This window comes from Nannospalax galili, unplaced genomic scaffold (genome assembly GCF_000622305.1).
Source record: "Nannospalax galili isolate Female #2095 unplaced genomic scaffold, S.galili_v1.0 scaffold212, whole genome shotgun sequence".
Classification (NCBI taxonomy): Eukaryota; Metazoa; Chordata; class Mammalia; order Rodentia; family Spalacidae; genus Nannospalax; species Nannospalax galili.
The window spans coordinates 821450-835493 of record NW_008333884.1 but is presented as its reverse complement, the minus strand read 5'-3'; the positions used below and the strand labels follow the sequence as shown (position 1 = coordinate 835493).

General features: G+C 41.6%; 1 protein-coding gene and 1 long non-coding RNA gene across 5 annotated transcripts in view; one reads left to right on the top strand and one right to left on the bottom strand.

Annotated features, from left to right (window-relative positions):
- LOC103730483 overlaps nucleotides 1-14044 on the bottom strand; it is a 55907-nt gene that overhangs the window by 30318 nt on the left and 11545 nt on the right. The window contains exons 3-5 of one of the 4 annotated variants that reach the window (XR_003848802.1): nucleotides 6530-6622; nucleotides 6123-6349; nucleotides 4838-5641 (exon numbers count right to left, since the gene is read on the bottom strand). This is a non-coding gene — a long non-coding RNA (uncharacterized LOC103730483). Of the gene's footprint in view, nucleotides 1-4837; nucleotides 5642-6122; nucleotides 6350-6529; nucleotides 6623-14044 lie in introns of those variants that run through there. The other 3 variants (XR_003848801.1, XR_003848803.1, XR_607099.3) reach the window with 3 other exon arrangements.
- Nucleotides 1-14044, top strand: part of Ssh2 (slingshot protein phosphatase 2) — a 297577-nt gene that overhangs the window by 279312 nt on the left and 4221 nt on the right. The window contains exons 13-14 of the mRNA XM_008828731.1: nucleotides 454-654; nucleotides 10793-11627. Coding sequence (XP_008826953.1) covers nucleotides 454-654; nucleotides 10793-11627 — 1036 coding nt within the window. The remainder of the gene's footprint in view (nucleotides 1-453; nucleotides 655-10792; nucleotides 11628-14044) is intronic.

Genomic DNA, 14044 nt, shown 5'->3' with positions numbered 1-14044 from the left:
GCTAAATACCTGATAAATTTTTACTGAATGAATTGAGAAGCTTACTATATTAAAATTGAATATTGTTTAAAATTATAATTGGAGCCGGGCATAGTGGTGCACCCTTTTAATCCCAGCAATCAGGAGGCAGAGGCAAGTGGATCTCTATGAGATTGAGGCTAGGTTGGTCTCCATAGTAAGTCTAGGCCAGCTGGGGCTACAGGGAGACCCTGTCTCAAAAAGACCAAAAAAAAAAAAAGAAAGAAAGAAAGAAAGAAATTAAAAGTGTAGTTGGAGCTGCCTACCTTACCTTCATATTTAATCATTGAGGTACATGAGTGTACTAAGCGAGGGCACTGTATAGCTAAAAAATGGAAGGGCAAAGACAGGAGACTTGGAAGAACCTAAAACTCAGTTTTTAAAATGTACTCTTTGTTGTTTTCCTACCTTTTTTCGTCTCAACCCCCCAACTAGGAAACATGGATCTAAATGCCTTGTGCACTGCAAAATGGGAGTGAGTCGCTCAGCCTCCACTGTGATTGCCTATGCAATGAAGGAGTATGGCTGGAACCTGGATCGAGCCTATGACTACGTGAAGGAAAGACGAACCGTGACCAAGCCCAATCCCAGCTTCATGAGACAACTGGAAGAGTACCAGGGGATCTTGTTGGCAAGGTGAGTCGTCGGGGGCTTTCTCAGACTTGCACTTCTTTAGACAGGCTAGTTAAGGTGAAGGGTTGCCCTCTGCTGCCAGGTCACCGCAACCTAATTTGGACATGATGGTTTTTAACTTGGATTGATTTCTCTTACCAGTTTTTCAAAAAATAAGTATAAGCATTTTAGATTATCATGGATGATTAGGCATTTGATCTTTCAGGTTGTTTGTGGGATATAAACTGACAGATAGAGGTACTGTAACCTCATTTAAGTTTTTAATTAGGTACACTTTTTTGTCTTTTTGATTTACTTTTTTGGGGGTTTTTTTTGGGTTTTTTGTTGTTGTTTTGAGATAGGGTCACCCTGTAGCCCCAGCTGGCCTGGACCTCACTGTGTAGATCAATTTCAAAGATAAGATCCTGTCTGCCTCTGCCTCCCTGGTGCTGGGATTAAAGGCATGCACCACCAGGCCCAGCTCTTTCTATTTTCTTTAAAAAAAAAAAAAAAATACTTTGATCAGAGGCATGGCGGCACATGCCTTTAATCCCAGCATCGGATGCCTTTAATCCTAGCACTCCAGAGGCAGAAACTGGAGGATCTCTGGGAGATCAAGGCTAGCCTGGTCTACATAGCAAGTTTGAGGATTCCTGGGGCTACAGGAAGACCCTCTTTCAAAAAACAAAAAAAAAACTAAGAATAGTTACAGACAGTAGTCAAAATTGCCTTACCTTAGGGGCTGGAGAGATGGCTCAGTGGTTAAAAGCACTGACTGCTCTTGCAGAGGACCCGGGTCCAATTCCCAGCACCCACATGGCAGCTATGAACCATCCTTAACTCCAGTTCCAGGGGAATTCGACGACCTCCTCGGTGTTGCACGACATGGGTGCACTCACATACATGCAGGCAATACACTCATACACATAAAATAAAAATAATAAACATATTTTCTTAAAAAACACTCATGAGCCGGGCGTGGTGGCGCACACCTTTAATCCCAGCAGTCAAGAGGCAGAGGCAGCAGATTTCTGTGAGTTCAAACCCAGCCTGGTCTACATAGTGAGTTCCAGGACCTCTAGGGCTACAGGGAAACCTATCAAAAAGACCAAAAAAAAAAAAAAAAAAAAAAAAACACTCATGCACATACAATAAAAAACATTTTTACAAATTGCCTTACCTATGTCTCTAGGTTTTACTTTTACCATATATTTTGATGGATATTTCTCCCACAAAAAGCTATTTTTCCAGCCTGCCTCTTCACCCCAGTACTGTCCTTAATAGCTTCCTGTATCAATAAGAGACAGCTATTTTCAATTAATAATTTAGTAATTGATTATTAAAATTAGTAAGTGATTTCACTACATCAGTACCTTTGGGGGTTAAATTGCCCTCAACTGCTCTTGGAAACAAGCATCAGATATTAAATGACTTGGATCAATTTCTTCTGGATCAATCTTTTCTGTCACACACTGAAATTCTTAGAATTAATAGATTTGGTTTGTTTTTTCCATGTGAGCATGTTCCCAGTTATGTTTTTCAGGGTGAAGGCACAGCTGTCTAGAAGAAGTTTCAGCTGATGCCAGGGTTTAACTCTAGCAAGTCTCATGACTTGGTCTTGACTCTGAACTCTGGGCTATGTTTCCCCAAAACAAAATGTTAAGCAGTGTTCCAGCCTATCCAGGCAGAAGGGCCACCCTCCCACCCCCAAAGAATTGTTAAAATGTGGCCACAACATAGCAGTATGGTTTCCACTAAAAATCCCCTCCCATCTACGCAGCATTTGGCATGATTTCATCTAAGTCTCTGACTACTTAGTCCTCCTGTTTCAAAGAAGTTACAGGTCTTAGGGCCAGTTTTTTATAATATTTTCCGATTAAATCAGAAGATAGGACACAAATTCTTTTTGGCACAAGAAAAGGGTATCTAAGCATTTGAGGACACATAAATATTGTATGTTCTAGACACACACATAATGGATATTAGGCAACGTCCTCATGTGACCCACTGAGAGGAAGGATACTATGTGTCCTGCCAAGTTCTGTATTTATTCTGGAATCCCAGGCTACTGCAAGCTGTGGGTTGGCCCCCACTGCCACCTTACACTCTACATCAGTGGTTTTCCTTAGCTGTTAAAAGAATTTCAGAAAAGCCGTGAGGATATGAAGAGCAGAAAAAAACAGAAAGTCACTCTCTTCTTCCCTCTTCTTTCTTTTTCTATTCCACCCTGACTTCCTGGGCTTGATCCCTAAAGGGAGGGTAAACTCTGGGCAGAGAAAAACCTCAGAACTTAAATCAGTTGATGTAGTTTCCATTCCTGGCTCACCGCTTGCTGCAACCTTCAGAAGTTGCCTCATGTTTTTCATCTCTACCTGATCCCATCTAGGAAATAAAAAAGTGACATCTATCTACCTTGTAGACTTGTGAATAAAAATGTTCACTATTTTTTCAGCATTTTATTTTAATTTTATGTATATGAATGTTTTGCCTGCATGTCTGTAAGTGCACCGCATGTGTGCAATGCCTGCAGAGGCCAGAAGAGGGTATCACATCCCCTGGAGGTGGAGTTAAGGGGTTAGCTGTCATGTGGGTACTGGGAATTGAACCCAGATCCTCTAGCAGAACAGCAAGCATTCTTAACCACTGAGCTATCTCTCCAGCCCCACTATGTGACTATGTGTGTATGTATGTGTGTTTCCACAAAAATAATACTCTTCCTTTTTTTTAAGATAGGTTGTCACATAGCCCAGACAGGCCTTGAATTTACTATATAGCCAAGACTGGCCTTGATTACTTGATCCTCTTGTCTCCCAAGTGCTGGGATCACTCATTTCATTTTTGTATGCTACTATATATTACTAAGGGTTTTTCATCATCTCTTTTCGCTATGGTTACCCAGAAACACATTCCTATGTGCCATTTATTTCTTCTTCATTGAATACTAGAATCCAGGTTAGGGATATCACTTGGCTGCTTTTGGCTACAAGTAATAGAATCCCTTTATCACTCGGGGTCTCAACGGGTTACGGTTATTTGAAGAGGGTTTTATAGAAGACTTATTTACAAAAGAGGGACTCATTATCAGCAAGGCTGCTTGATAATAGCTCCTAGGCTCCAAGAGGTGGCCTTGAAGAGAGGAGGAGCTAGAGAAACAAAAAAAAAAAAGGCATTTCAGTTAGTCACAGTAACCTTTCCTAGAACCTTCCATAGACTTCTCTATGAGCCATCCCTATGGGCCCGGACTTGATGGTAAGCCTAAAGCCTATTGCTAAAGCCTGTTTCAAGTTGGCTAGAGCATACTCATATTTTCTGGAACAAGTGAACAAATCAGACAATAACAAAAATGTCTGATTATACAGCTGTTAAGAGCAACAGTCTATGATACATTATCTAGAAATGTTGGCACTTGTAGGCTAAGTGAATTGGGCCCACCCAAAGTGGTATCTACATACTTGGAAGAGCAAAGAGCCAGGAATGGTGTCTTAAGATAGGTTGTCACATAGCCCAGTCACTGTCATCTCAGCACTGGGGAGGTGGAAGCCGGAGGATCAGGAGTTCAAGACCTGCCATGTATATGTATATGTATACATATCCTCCATAGTGAGTTTGAGGTCAGCCTGGACTACATGAAATCCTGTTTCAAATAAATAACAGCAAAGGGCTGGAGAGATGGCTCAGTGGTTAAGAGCACTGGCTGCTCTTGTAGAGAACCCAGGTTTGGTTCCCAGCACCCACATGGCAGCTAACAACTGTCTAGAACTCCAGTTCCAGGGGATCTAACACCCTCTTCTGACTTCCATGGGCATTATATGACACAGGTGTACTTATATACATGCAGGCAATACACTCATACACATAAAATAAAAATAGTGAATATTTTTTAAAAAAATAAATAACAGAAGCTTGCTGTGGTGGCACATGCCTTTAATTCCAGCACTCAGGAGGCAGAGGCAGGCAGATTTCTGTGAGTTCAAGGCCAGCCTGGTCTATATAGTGAGTTCCAGGCCAGCTAGGGCTACAGGGAGACCCTATCTCAAAAATATCTAAATAAATAAACAAACAGCAAGAAAAGATATTCCCCAAAGTCCTGTGACTAAACTTCAGTCAGATCATATAGTTTAGGTAAAGAGGAAAACAGCATCCTTTGAGACACCCCACTCAGCTTCTAAAAAATTCTATTTCCTATGCTGGATCTTCTTGGCAGTTGTTTTTTTTTTTTTTTCTGGATTTTGTATTTCATATCTTAGGATGCACATGGTGGCTTTCTCAAGGAGTTAAAGTTGTGATCCTAGCACCCTCTAGCTTGTTATCCAAGGCAGCAACTGGGTACTTAACTGGAAATGGCCGCTGTCTATTTGAGAGGGCTTGGTGTTATGACCTCTTGGCAGAAGAGAAGTTTGCCGAAGTAACAACAGATTCTTGTAGTGACTTCTAAATTTATTATAGTCTTATTAATCAGAATGTGGGGGTATGGGCCATGCAGTTGGCCCTCTGAAACACAGAGGACTTTTTGAATCTTTAAAAATATCACTAACAGCTTAGAGAAGGTTAATTCACTATTCCCCTTTAAGACCTAAAAAAGGATGGTATCATAAAACTATTGGTACTTTTCCTAACCAATTTTTTTTTCTGTTTTAATATTTGGGCCGTGGAAACAGGAAGGATGAGGGGTAGAGTGCTAAAGCTCTCCGTTAAACTGCTAGAAGCCCTATTTGTTATTCTGCACCCTGATTATACAGGTATCTGGCAGATTTATGTTCTATCAGACAGGTTCAAGTTTCAAGCAGACCATTTGCAGGCTAGACCATGTGTCTATGGTATTAGGTTCCACTGTATAGGGAGCAAAAGGGAAAAACTCGGTGACAGCTATGAAGAATTTGTGCCACGTGTCTTGGAAATGTCCATTTTGATTCTTTAAAGAACTCAGTCACCAGGTACAAAACAGGTGTAGGCATATCTTTATCCTGGCTTTCTGGTGCAGACTGACTGTTAGTAGTCATCAGCAGTGAGCCTGAGAATGAAGGGACATAGATTTCTGGTCAGATGGCAGCCAAGCCCAGTTGAAGTTTAAAAGAATTTTCTTTCTTTCCTTTTTGTTTTGTTGTTTTTATTTTTATCTTTTTGAGGCAGGGTCTCCCTGTAGCCCCAGCTGTCCTGGAACTCACTATGGAGACCAGGTTGGCCTCAAACTCACAGAGAACCGCCTGTCTCTGCCTCCCAAGTGCCCGGATTAAAGGCGTGCGCCACCACACCCAGCTTAAAAGGATTTTCTCAATAGTTTTTCAGTTAAATAATCAAAAATATCTAGACCCAAGCATAGCTCAGAGAAAATTCTCAGTTCTTTTCCTAATACCCTAAAAAGTAATCACAACCAGTCTGATTTTCCTGGTCCTATATTTTTAGCAGTATCTTCCTCTGTATAAATTTCTCAGAGTTAATGCTTTTCCTAGCATATAACAAGAAAGCAGAGGCAAGAGAATGGAATGTCTTACCCATCTTGTTGTTCATAATTCCTTCATGTTCATTTACTAAGTAAAAAAGTTAAATTTTTACCCAGAATGGCCCAGTCATCTCTTGTGTTATCTGTGTGTTTACATGAATCCAAATTCAGGTCCGAGGCCACTCATGGGAGGGGAAGATCTAAAACTTGGTTGCATCACCTAGGCCACAGACCAACTCTGAAGTTCTTTTTTGGCAACTTGTTTATTTGCTTGCCTGCCTGGAATGGGAGTAGGGAATCAGCTGAATTTAAAAGTTAACAGTTTTAAAATAATAGATATGATCTAATGTTGTACAACTATCCCTACCAGAGTCAGTGTATTAGAACATACTGGCTCAGACAAAGCTTCATTGGAAAACAGTCTGATGTTACCAAGTAAAACCAGTGATGCACACATACCTTGTGATCCATGTGTTCCATTCCTATATATAACAGCTTTCTTGTCTACCAGCCACAAGAATGTCCATGGCAATGTTGTTTGTAATGCCAAAACTGTTAGTAAACAAGATGGATAAATGAATTGTGATGTATTCAATTTACATACAGTAATGAAGCTTAATATGTTACACAAAAAATGTTTTAGAAGAATATATAGTATGGGGGCTGGAGAGATGGCTCAGCAGTTAAGAGCACTGACTGCTCTTGCAGAGGACCCAGGTTCAGTTCCCAGCACCCACATGGCAGCTACAAACTGTCCTTAACTCCAGTTCCAGGGCAATCCGAAGCGCTCTTCTGACCTCTGCAGCATTGCACAACACAGGTGCACTCACATACATTCAGGCAACACACTCATACACACAAAATCAAAGTAATAAATATTTTAAAAGAATATATATTATGATTTATATACAATTCAGAACATGTAAGCTAAGCAATACATTATAAAACAAAATGCACAGTGACATTTTAAAGAAAAGAAAGGGAATGATAAGTGGAAAATTCAGGAGGGAAGTTGCCATGGGTGAAAAGATGGAGGTCCAACAAGGGGCACATAAAGTGTGCAGTACTTCAGCAATGACAGTGATGACTGGGCAGTGTCGGAGAGCTGCCCACCCCTCGGCACCAAGCCAAGGGTTGGATGTTTTCTTCTCCTTTATAAGTAGGTGTCAGTTTTATTCCCAAGCCCTGACCTAGTATTTTCTGATGACTATCTCCCACAGGAACAGAAGGAAATCCCTGCTGGGCAGCAGGCTATGATGTCAGCTACTTCCTCTGAAATATTCCTCTGAAACAGTCACTGTTTAGACTCACTAGCATAACTTCCATCTCATATTCTCTCCTGATTGATTAGTAATTTTAAAGCATTTTTTAAAAACTACACTTTGGGAGATTCCTGGGGTCATGGGAACTTCTCATTTGCCTGTTGGCTGATAAAATCAGCTGCTCTTTTATATTATTAGGTGACTAAGAACAACTACGCCCAAGCTGTCTTCCCAGTCACACACATCAACAGGAGTTGTCCTACCATGGAGAGAGGACCTAATACAGGTTTGAATGACCTTGTGATAGGTCACAGATAGAAAACACAGTCATATATAGGCCAGGAAACGAAGGCATCTAGATATGAGAAGAAACTTTAACAGAAACTAAGTGGCCTTCGTTGATGATAATGTAAAAATTTAGTCCACACTTGCCCAAAGCAGCTTGCTTCTCCCCACAGCCACTCACCTATTTGAAATGGTATGTTGTCTCCTCCTAGGGGTGGCTGGAGTCCATGCAACTTGAAAAGGGTGAAAAACCCAATGAACACCCAGCTAATTGATTATAGCTTGTCTTTATAAACAACTTGACCTGCTCCTTACCAGGGAAAGTACCCCTCTTCTCTTCAGGCCTGAGAACACCCCACTCACTCAACAGACAGAAAGGAGAACTGAGAGCAGGTGCAGAGTTGAGAAGAAACAGGGTCACATTAGTGTAAGCACATGACTCAGCAGAACCTTATGTGCGGCTTTCACCCCAGGAAAAGATGATTGGGGCTGAGTTTCCCATTCTACCCAGACGTTAGAATCATGGAGACTGCCAAACACCATACTTAAGGGTCCAATCCCTGGGCAGATGATCCTGATCAATCATATAGACAGCTTTCTCATTTTGGCTGGGGCTTTGGAAACTGTGCTTCCTGTGAATGTGTAGTTTGAAGTGAATCTCATTCCCATCTCAGACCTTTAAAACACTAAAGGATGAATGCATAATGGTCCTGGGAGTTGATGAAGAAGAGCCTTCTTTGGCCCATCTATTCTTTCCAAGTGTTGCCTCAGCTTGGTGATTTTTATCCTAAGATCTTTCTGAAAATGTCCTGCCCTTTATGTTCCTCCTCTTCATTCTGTATGTAACATTCTCTCCAAATTTACTAGTCTACCTTTATTTTCTAACTTAAGAGTGATCACCATGAGGCTAGAAAGACAACTCAGTGGTTAAAAGCACTTTTTGCTCTTCCAGAGGACCCAACTTCGGGTCCCAGCACCCATACTGGGAAGCTCACAACTGCCTGTAACTGTACCTTGTGGGAATCTGTTGTCCACTTCTGTTCTCCATGAGCACCACACACACAGTATACATGCACATACACATTAATAATAATAATAATTAATAAATACTGGAGAGATGGCTTAGCAGTTAAAAGCACTTGCTGCTCTTGCAGGGGGCCCAGATTCAGTTCCCAGCACCCACATGACAGCTAACAGCCATCAGTAACTCTAGTTCCAGGGGATCCGATACCTTCTTCTGATCTCTGCAGACACTGCATTCATGTGATACCCTTACATACATGCAAGCCTAGTACTTATACATATAAAATATTTTTAAATATTTCTCTTTGTATGACTTACATGTAATTTGGGTTTTAGATTTTTCTGGTTATAATTGCTAAATACGCTCATTTTTAAATTCAAAACATAAATATGAAGTAGAAAGTAATAATGTCCCCAAGGACGATTTCTGCCTTCCTTGAAGAAATCAGTTACAAATGGTATTCCTCCATATTTTTTCCTATTCTTACTCTAATATGAAAACTGACCATTCCAAATGTGTTTAACATGCTGTCTCACTTAATAATATACCTTGGGCATCAGTACACTAAAATGCCTGATAATTTCTAACAACCTCGTAGCATATGATTATATAGCCTGTAATTTACTTTAGGTTGTTTGTATATATACATGTATATGCACATGTGTGTCACATTCATGTGGAAACCAAAAATCAACAAATTGGGTGTCTTCCTCGGCCACTTCTCTGCCTCACTGAGACAGGTTCTCTCACTGAACCTGTGACTTGCCAACTCAGCTAGTCTGGTGGACCAGCAAGCTCCAGGGACCTGAACTTACATCTTCATGCTTGCATGGCAAGCACTTTCCCAACTGAGCCATTTCCCCAGCCCTGCTTAAAATTTAAGTAAGTCCATTTTTCTTTTCGGCGTCTAATTTTTAATATTACAAACAACATTATAGTAAATATCCTTACATGTATAAATTTAAAGTATTTCTCCAAGAAATATTCTAACAGGAAGAATTGCACATTAAAAGGTTAAAATTAGCCAGGCATGGGGGCACATACCTTTAATCCCAGCACTCAGGAAGCTGAGGTAGGCCAATCTCTGTGAGATTGAGGCCAGCCTTTTCTTTTTATATATATATTTTCTTATTTATTATTTTTATATTTATGTGTGTATGTGTGTATTGCCTGCATGTAGGTGAGTGCACCCATGTTGTGCAATGCCCACGGAGGACAGACAAGGCCATCAGACCCCTGGAACTGGAGTTGTTAGCTGTCATGTGGGTGCTGTTAGCTAACAGTTGTTAGCTGTCATGTGGGTGCTGGGATTCAAACCCGGGTCTTCTGCAAGAACAGTCAGTGTTCTTAACCATTGAGCCATTTCTCCAGCCCCAAGGCCAGCCTTTTCTACATAGTGAGTTCTAGGTCAGCTGGGGCTACAGGGAAACCCTGTCTCAAAAAAACAAAAAAAAAAAAAAACACCACAACCAAAAACCTAAAGGGTTAAACTTGGAGAGCTATTGCCAAAATCAGCAAGATGGCTAAGCCTGGCAGTCCAAGATGAATCCCCAGGGCCCACATAATGGAAAGAGAGAACCAACTCCTACAAGTTATCCTGTGGCCTCCACACATGCACCATGGCATACACACAACATGCATCCAGGTACACACAAATAATAAATGTAATGAAAAAAAATGTTTAAAGAAAGTACAGTTCACCCTCTTAACAGTTGTATGAAAGGGCTTGTTTGGCTACAGTGTTACCAACAGTAACTGTTATGAGCCATTTTGGCACTTTTCAGTCTGATACATTTTAAAAAAAAATCAGATGTCAGCAATTGTTTTGCGTTCTTGTTTTTTGCTACTATTAAGTAGTGTGTTTTGAAATACTTATTCCCCTTGTTCCATCAAGCAGTAGCAAAGCATTTTGCAGGTGGTGGCATAGGCCTTTAATCCCAGCACTGGGGAGGCAGAGGCAGGCAGATCTCTGTGAGTTCAAGGCCAGCCTGGTCTACATAGCAAGTTCCAGGCCAGCTGAGGATACAGGGAGACCCTGTCTCAAAAAGACCAAAAAAATAAAAAAAGAATAGTTTCCCTGGGGGTGGTTTCCTGGGATGGTATTGTTTTCACAAACCAAAGTAAGGTGTTTCCTCTGTGTGCCCTCCACAGCAAACAGCGGCATAACAAACTCTGGAGATCCCATTCAGATAGTGACCTCTCAGACCACCACGAACCCATCTGCAAAACTGGACTAGAACTCAACAAAAAGGAGATTACCACTTCTGCAGACCAGATTGCTGAGGTGAAGACCATGGAAAATCACTCACCCATACCTCCTGTCTTTGTGGAACATGTGGTTCCACAAGATACAAATCAGAAAGACCTGTGTACCAAAGAAAGAATGATCTGCTTGGAATTTTCTTCTCGAGAATTTCATGCTGGACAGATTGAAGATGAATTAAACTTAAATGACATCAATGGATGCTCATCAGGGTGTTGTCTAGGTGAATCAAAATTCCCTCTTGATAACTGCCATGCATCCAAAGCTTTAATGCAACCTGGACAGGCCCCAGAAATGGCCAACAAGTTCCCAGACTTAACAGTGGAAGATTTGGAGACAGATGCCTTGAAAGCAGACATGAACGTCCACTTATTGCCAATGGAAGAGTTGACATCTCGACTGAAAGACCTTCCTTTGTCACCTGATCCTGAGTCACCAAGCCCCCAACCCAGTTGCCAGGCTGAAATCACAGATTTCAGTACAGATCGCATTGATTTTTTCAGTGCCCTAGAGAAATTTGTAGAGCTTTCTCAAGAAACCCGGTCTCAATCTTTTTCCCACTCAAGGATGGAAGAACTAGGTGGAGGAAGGAGTGAGAGCTGTCGACTGTCAGTAGTGGAAATAGCCCCTTCCGAAATGATAGCTGATGACCAGAGAAGCAGCTCTTTGAGTAACACTCCCCATGGGTCTGAAGAATCTTCAATGGACGAGGAGCAGTCAAAGGTAACACCTGCCTTTATACTTCTCCACTTAATGAAGTTCTCTCTAAATAAACTATTTGAGATTATGTTGTGTTAACTTTGGGGAAGGGGGAGGGGGGAGGCCTACCACATCCTAGGCAAGCATTCTACCATGAACTTTACCTCTGATCCTGACCCTTTTTTCAAATGCTTATGAGTATTTTGCCTGCATGTATGGAAGTATACCACATGCATGCAATACCCATGAAGGCCAGAGGAGGGCATTGAATCCACTGAAAATAGTTATAAATGGTTGTTAGGTACTAGGGGGTACTAGGAACTGAACCCCAGTCCTCTGCAAGAACAGCCATTCCTCTTTTAACTACTGAGCCATCTCTCTAGCCTCATTTTTTTTGGTTTGTTTTCAGTGTTAGTCAAGATTTAGTAAGGCAGTTAAGTAAGAGTAAAACAGTCTGGCTGATTCCTTCCTTAAAAACTTAGGGTTAAAATATTTGAATTGTGCTTTTTTAATTTTTAAGATTTTACATGGTTAGCCAGGCGTGGTGGTGCACGCCTGTAGTCCCAGCACTTTGGAGGCAAAGGCAGGCAGATCTCTGTGAGTTCATGGCCAGCCTGGTCTACATAGTGAGTTCCAGGACAGCTGGGGCTACAGGGAAACCCTGCTTCAAAAAGACAAAAAAAAAAAAGATTTTGTGTATATGAGTGTTTTGCTTGCATGTATGTAAGTGCACCATGTTCATGCCTGGTGCCTGCAGAAGAGGGTGTCTGATCCTCTGGAACTGGAGTTAAGGATGGTTGTTAGCCACTGTATGGGTACCGGAAACTGAATCCCAGTCCTCTGGAACAGCAGCCAGTGCTCTTAACCACTGAGCCATGTTTCCAGCCCCAAATCAGATGCTTGGGGTTGGGGGGCGGTATTATCTTTTCAGGTTTTTTGGTCATTTTTTAAAGGGGATGACAGAGGAAAGGATTAGCCAAAACAGATATCCTGGCTGAACAAAGAGAAGCCTATCTGCAGACCCAAGGGGTTCAGATGAAATCTCACCAAGAATGAAGTGACAGGGTGCTGCCAATTGAGAGCTATTCTCTCTGAGAAGATGGATTTATTTGGGAAACATTTTTACAAACTAGACATGTAAATAGTTGCTGGAGTAGCACCTGATCCCCCTGCTGAGTTTGTGCCCTCAGTAACATTTGTGAATTCATCTCTAGCCCTATGGTGCTCAAGAATCAAGAGATGTGGGACCGGAGAGATGGCTCAGCAATTACAGTTCTGGCTGCTCTTCCAGAGGACCTAGGTTTAGTTACCAGCACCCACATGGCAGCTAACAACCATCTGTAACTCTAGTTCCAGAGGATTCAATGCCTTCTTCTAGCCTCTCTGGGTATTTCACATATGTGCACTTACATACATGAGACAAAGCACTCATGCATATAAAATAAAAATAATTAAAATTATTTTAGAAAGATCGGGTGGTGGTGTGAGAAAATGGATTTTATTTATGTATGTATCTAAGTGCTCCAGTGTTGTGCACTGCCCACAGAGGCCAGAAGAGGGCATCAGATCCTTGGGAACTGAAGTTATTGATGGTTGTTAGCTGCCATGTGGGTGTTGGGAACTGAACCTGGGTCCTCTGGAAGAGCAGCCACTGTTCTTAACTGCTGAGCCATCTCTCCAACCTTGAAAAATGCATTTGAGAACAGATAGAATCCTAAGATTCCTAAGTGGTATGTACTTTCTTTTAACGCATCTCAGAAGTAGGGTTTTTGGTGTTTTAAGACAAAATCTTGCTATTCAGTGCTGGTCTTGAATTTTGCCTCAGCCTTAAGAAATGAGCACATTGGAATTACAAGTATGTACAACCATTCAATCTAAGATTCATACTGATTTTCATTTTGACAGAGAGAGAGAGAGAGAGAGAGAGAGAGAGAGAAGAGAGAAGAGAGAGAGAGATTGATTCATGTAGCCCAGTTGGCCTCAAACATACTATGCAGCTGAGCTGACCCTGAACTCCTGATCCTGCTGCCTCTACCTCCCAAGTGCTGGGATTACAGGCATATTCCACTATGCCTGGTTCATTTTGATACTTCTGAAATTAGAATACATCTTTTTTTTTTAAGGGTTTTTTTTGTTGTTGGTTTTTTTTGTTTGTTTGTTTGTTTTGTTTTGTCTTTTTGAGACAGGGTTTCCCTGTAGCCCTAGCTGTCCTGGAACTCACTATGTAGACCAGGCTGGCCTGGAACTCACAGACATCCGCCTGCCTCTGCCTCCCAAGTGCTGGGATTAAAGGCATGCGCCACCACGCCCGGCTAAGGTTTTATTTTTATTTCATGTGTATGAGTGTCTTGCCTTCATATATGTAAGTGCACCGCATGCTTTCCTGGTGCCTGCAGAGACCAGAACAGGGTGTGGAATCCCCTGGAACTTGAGTTACAGAT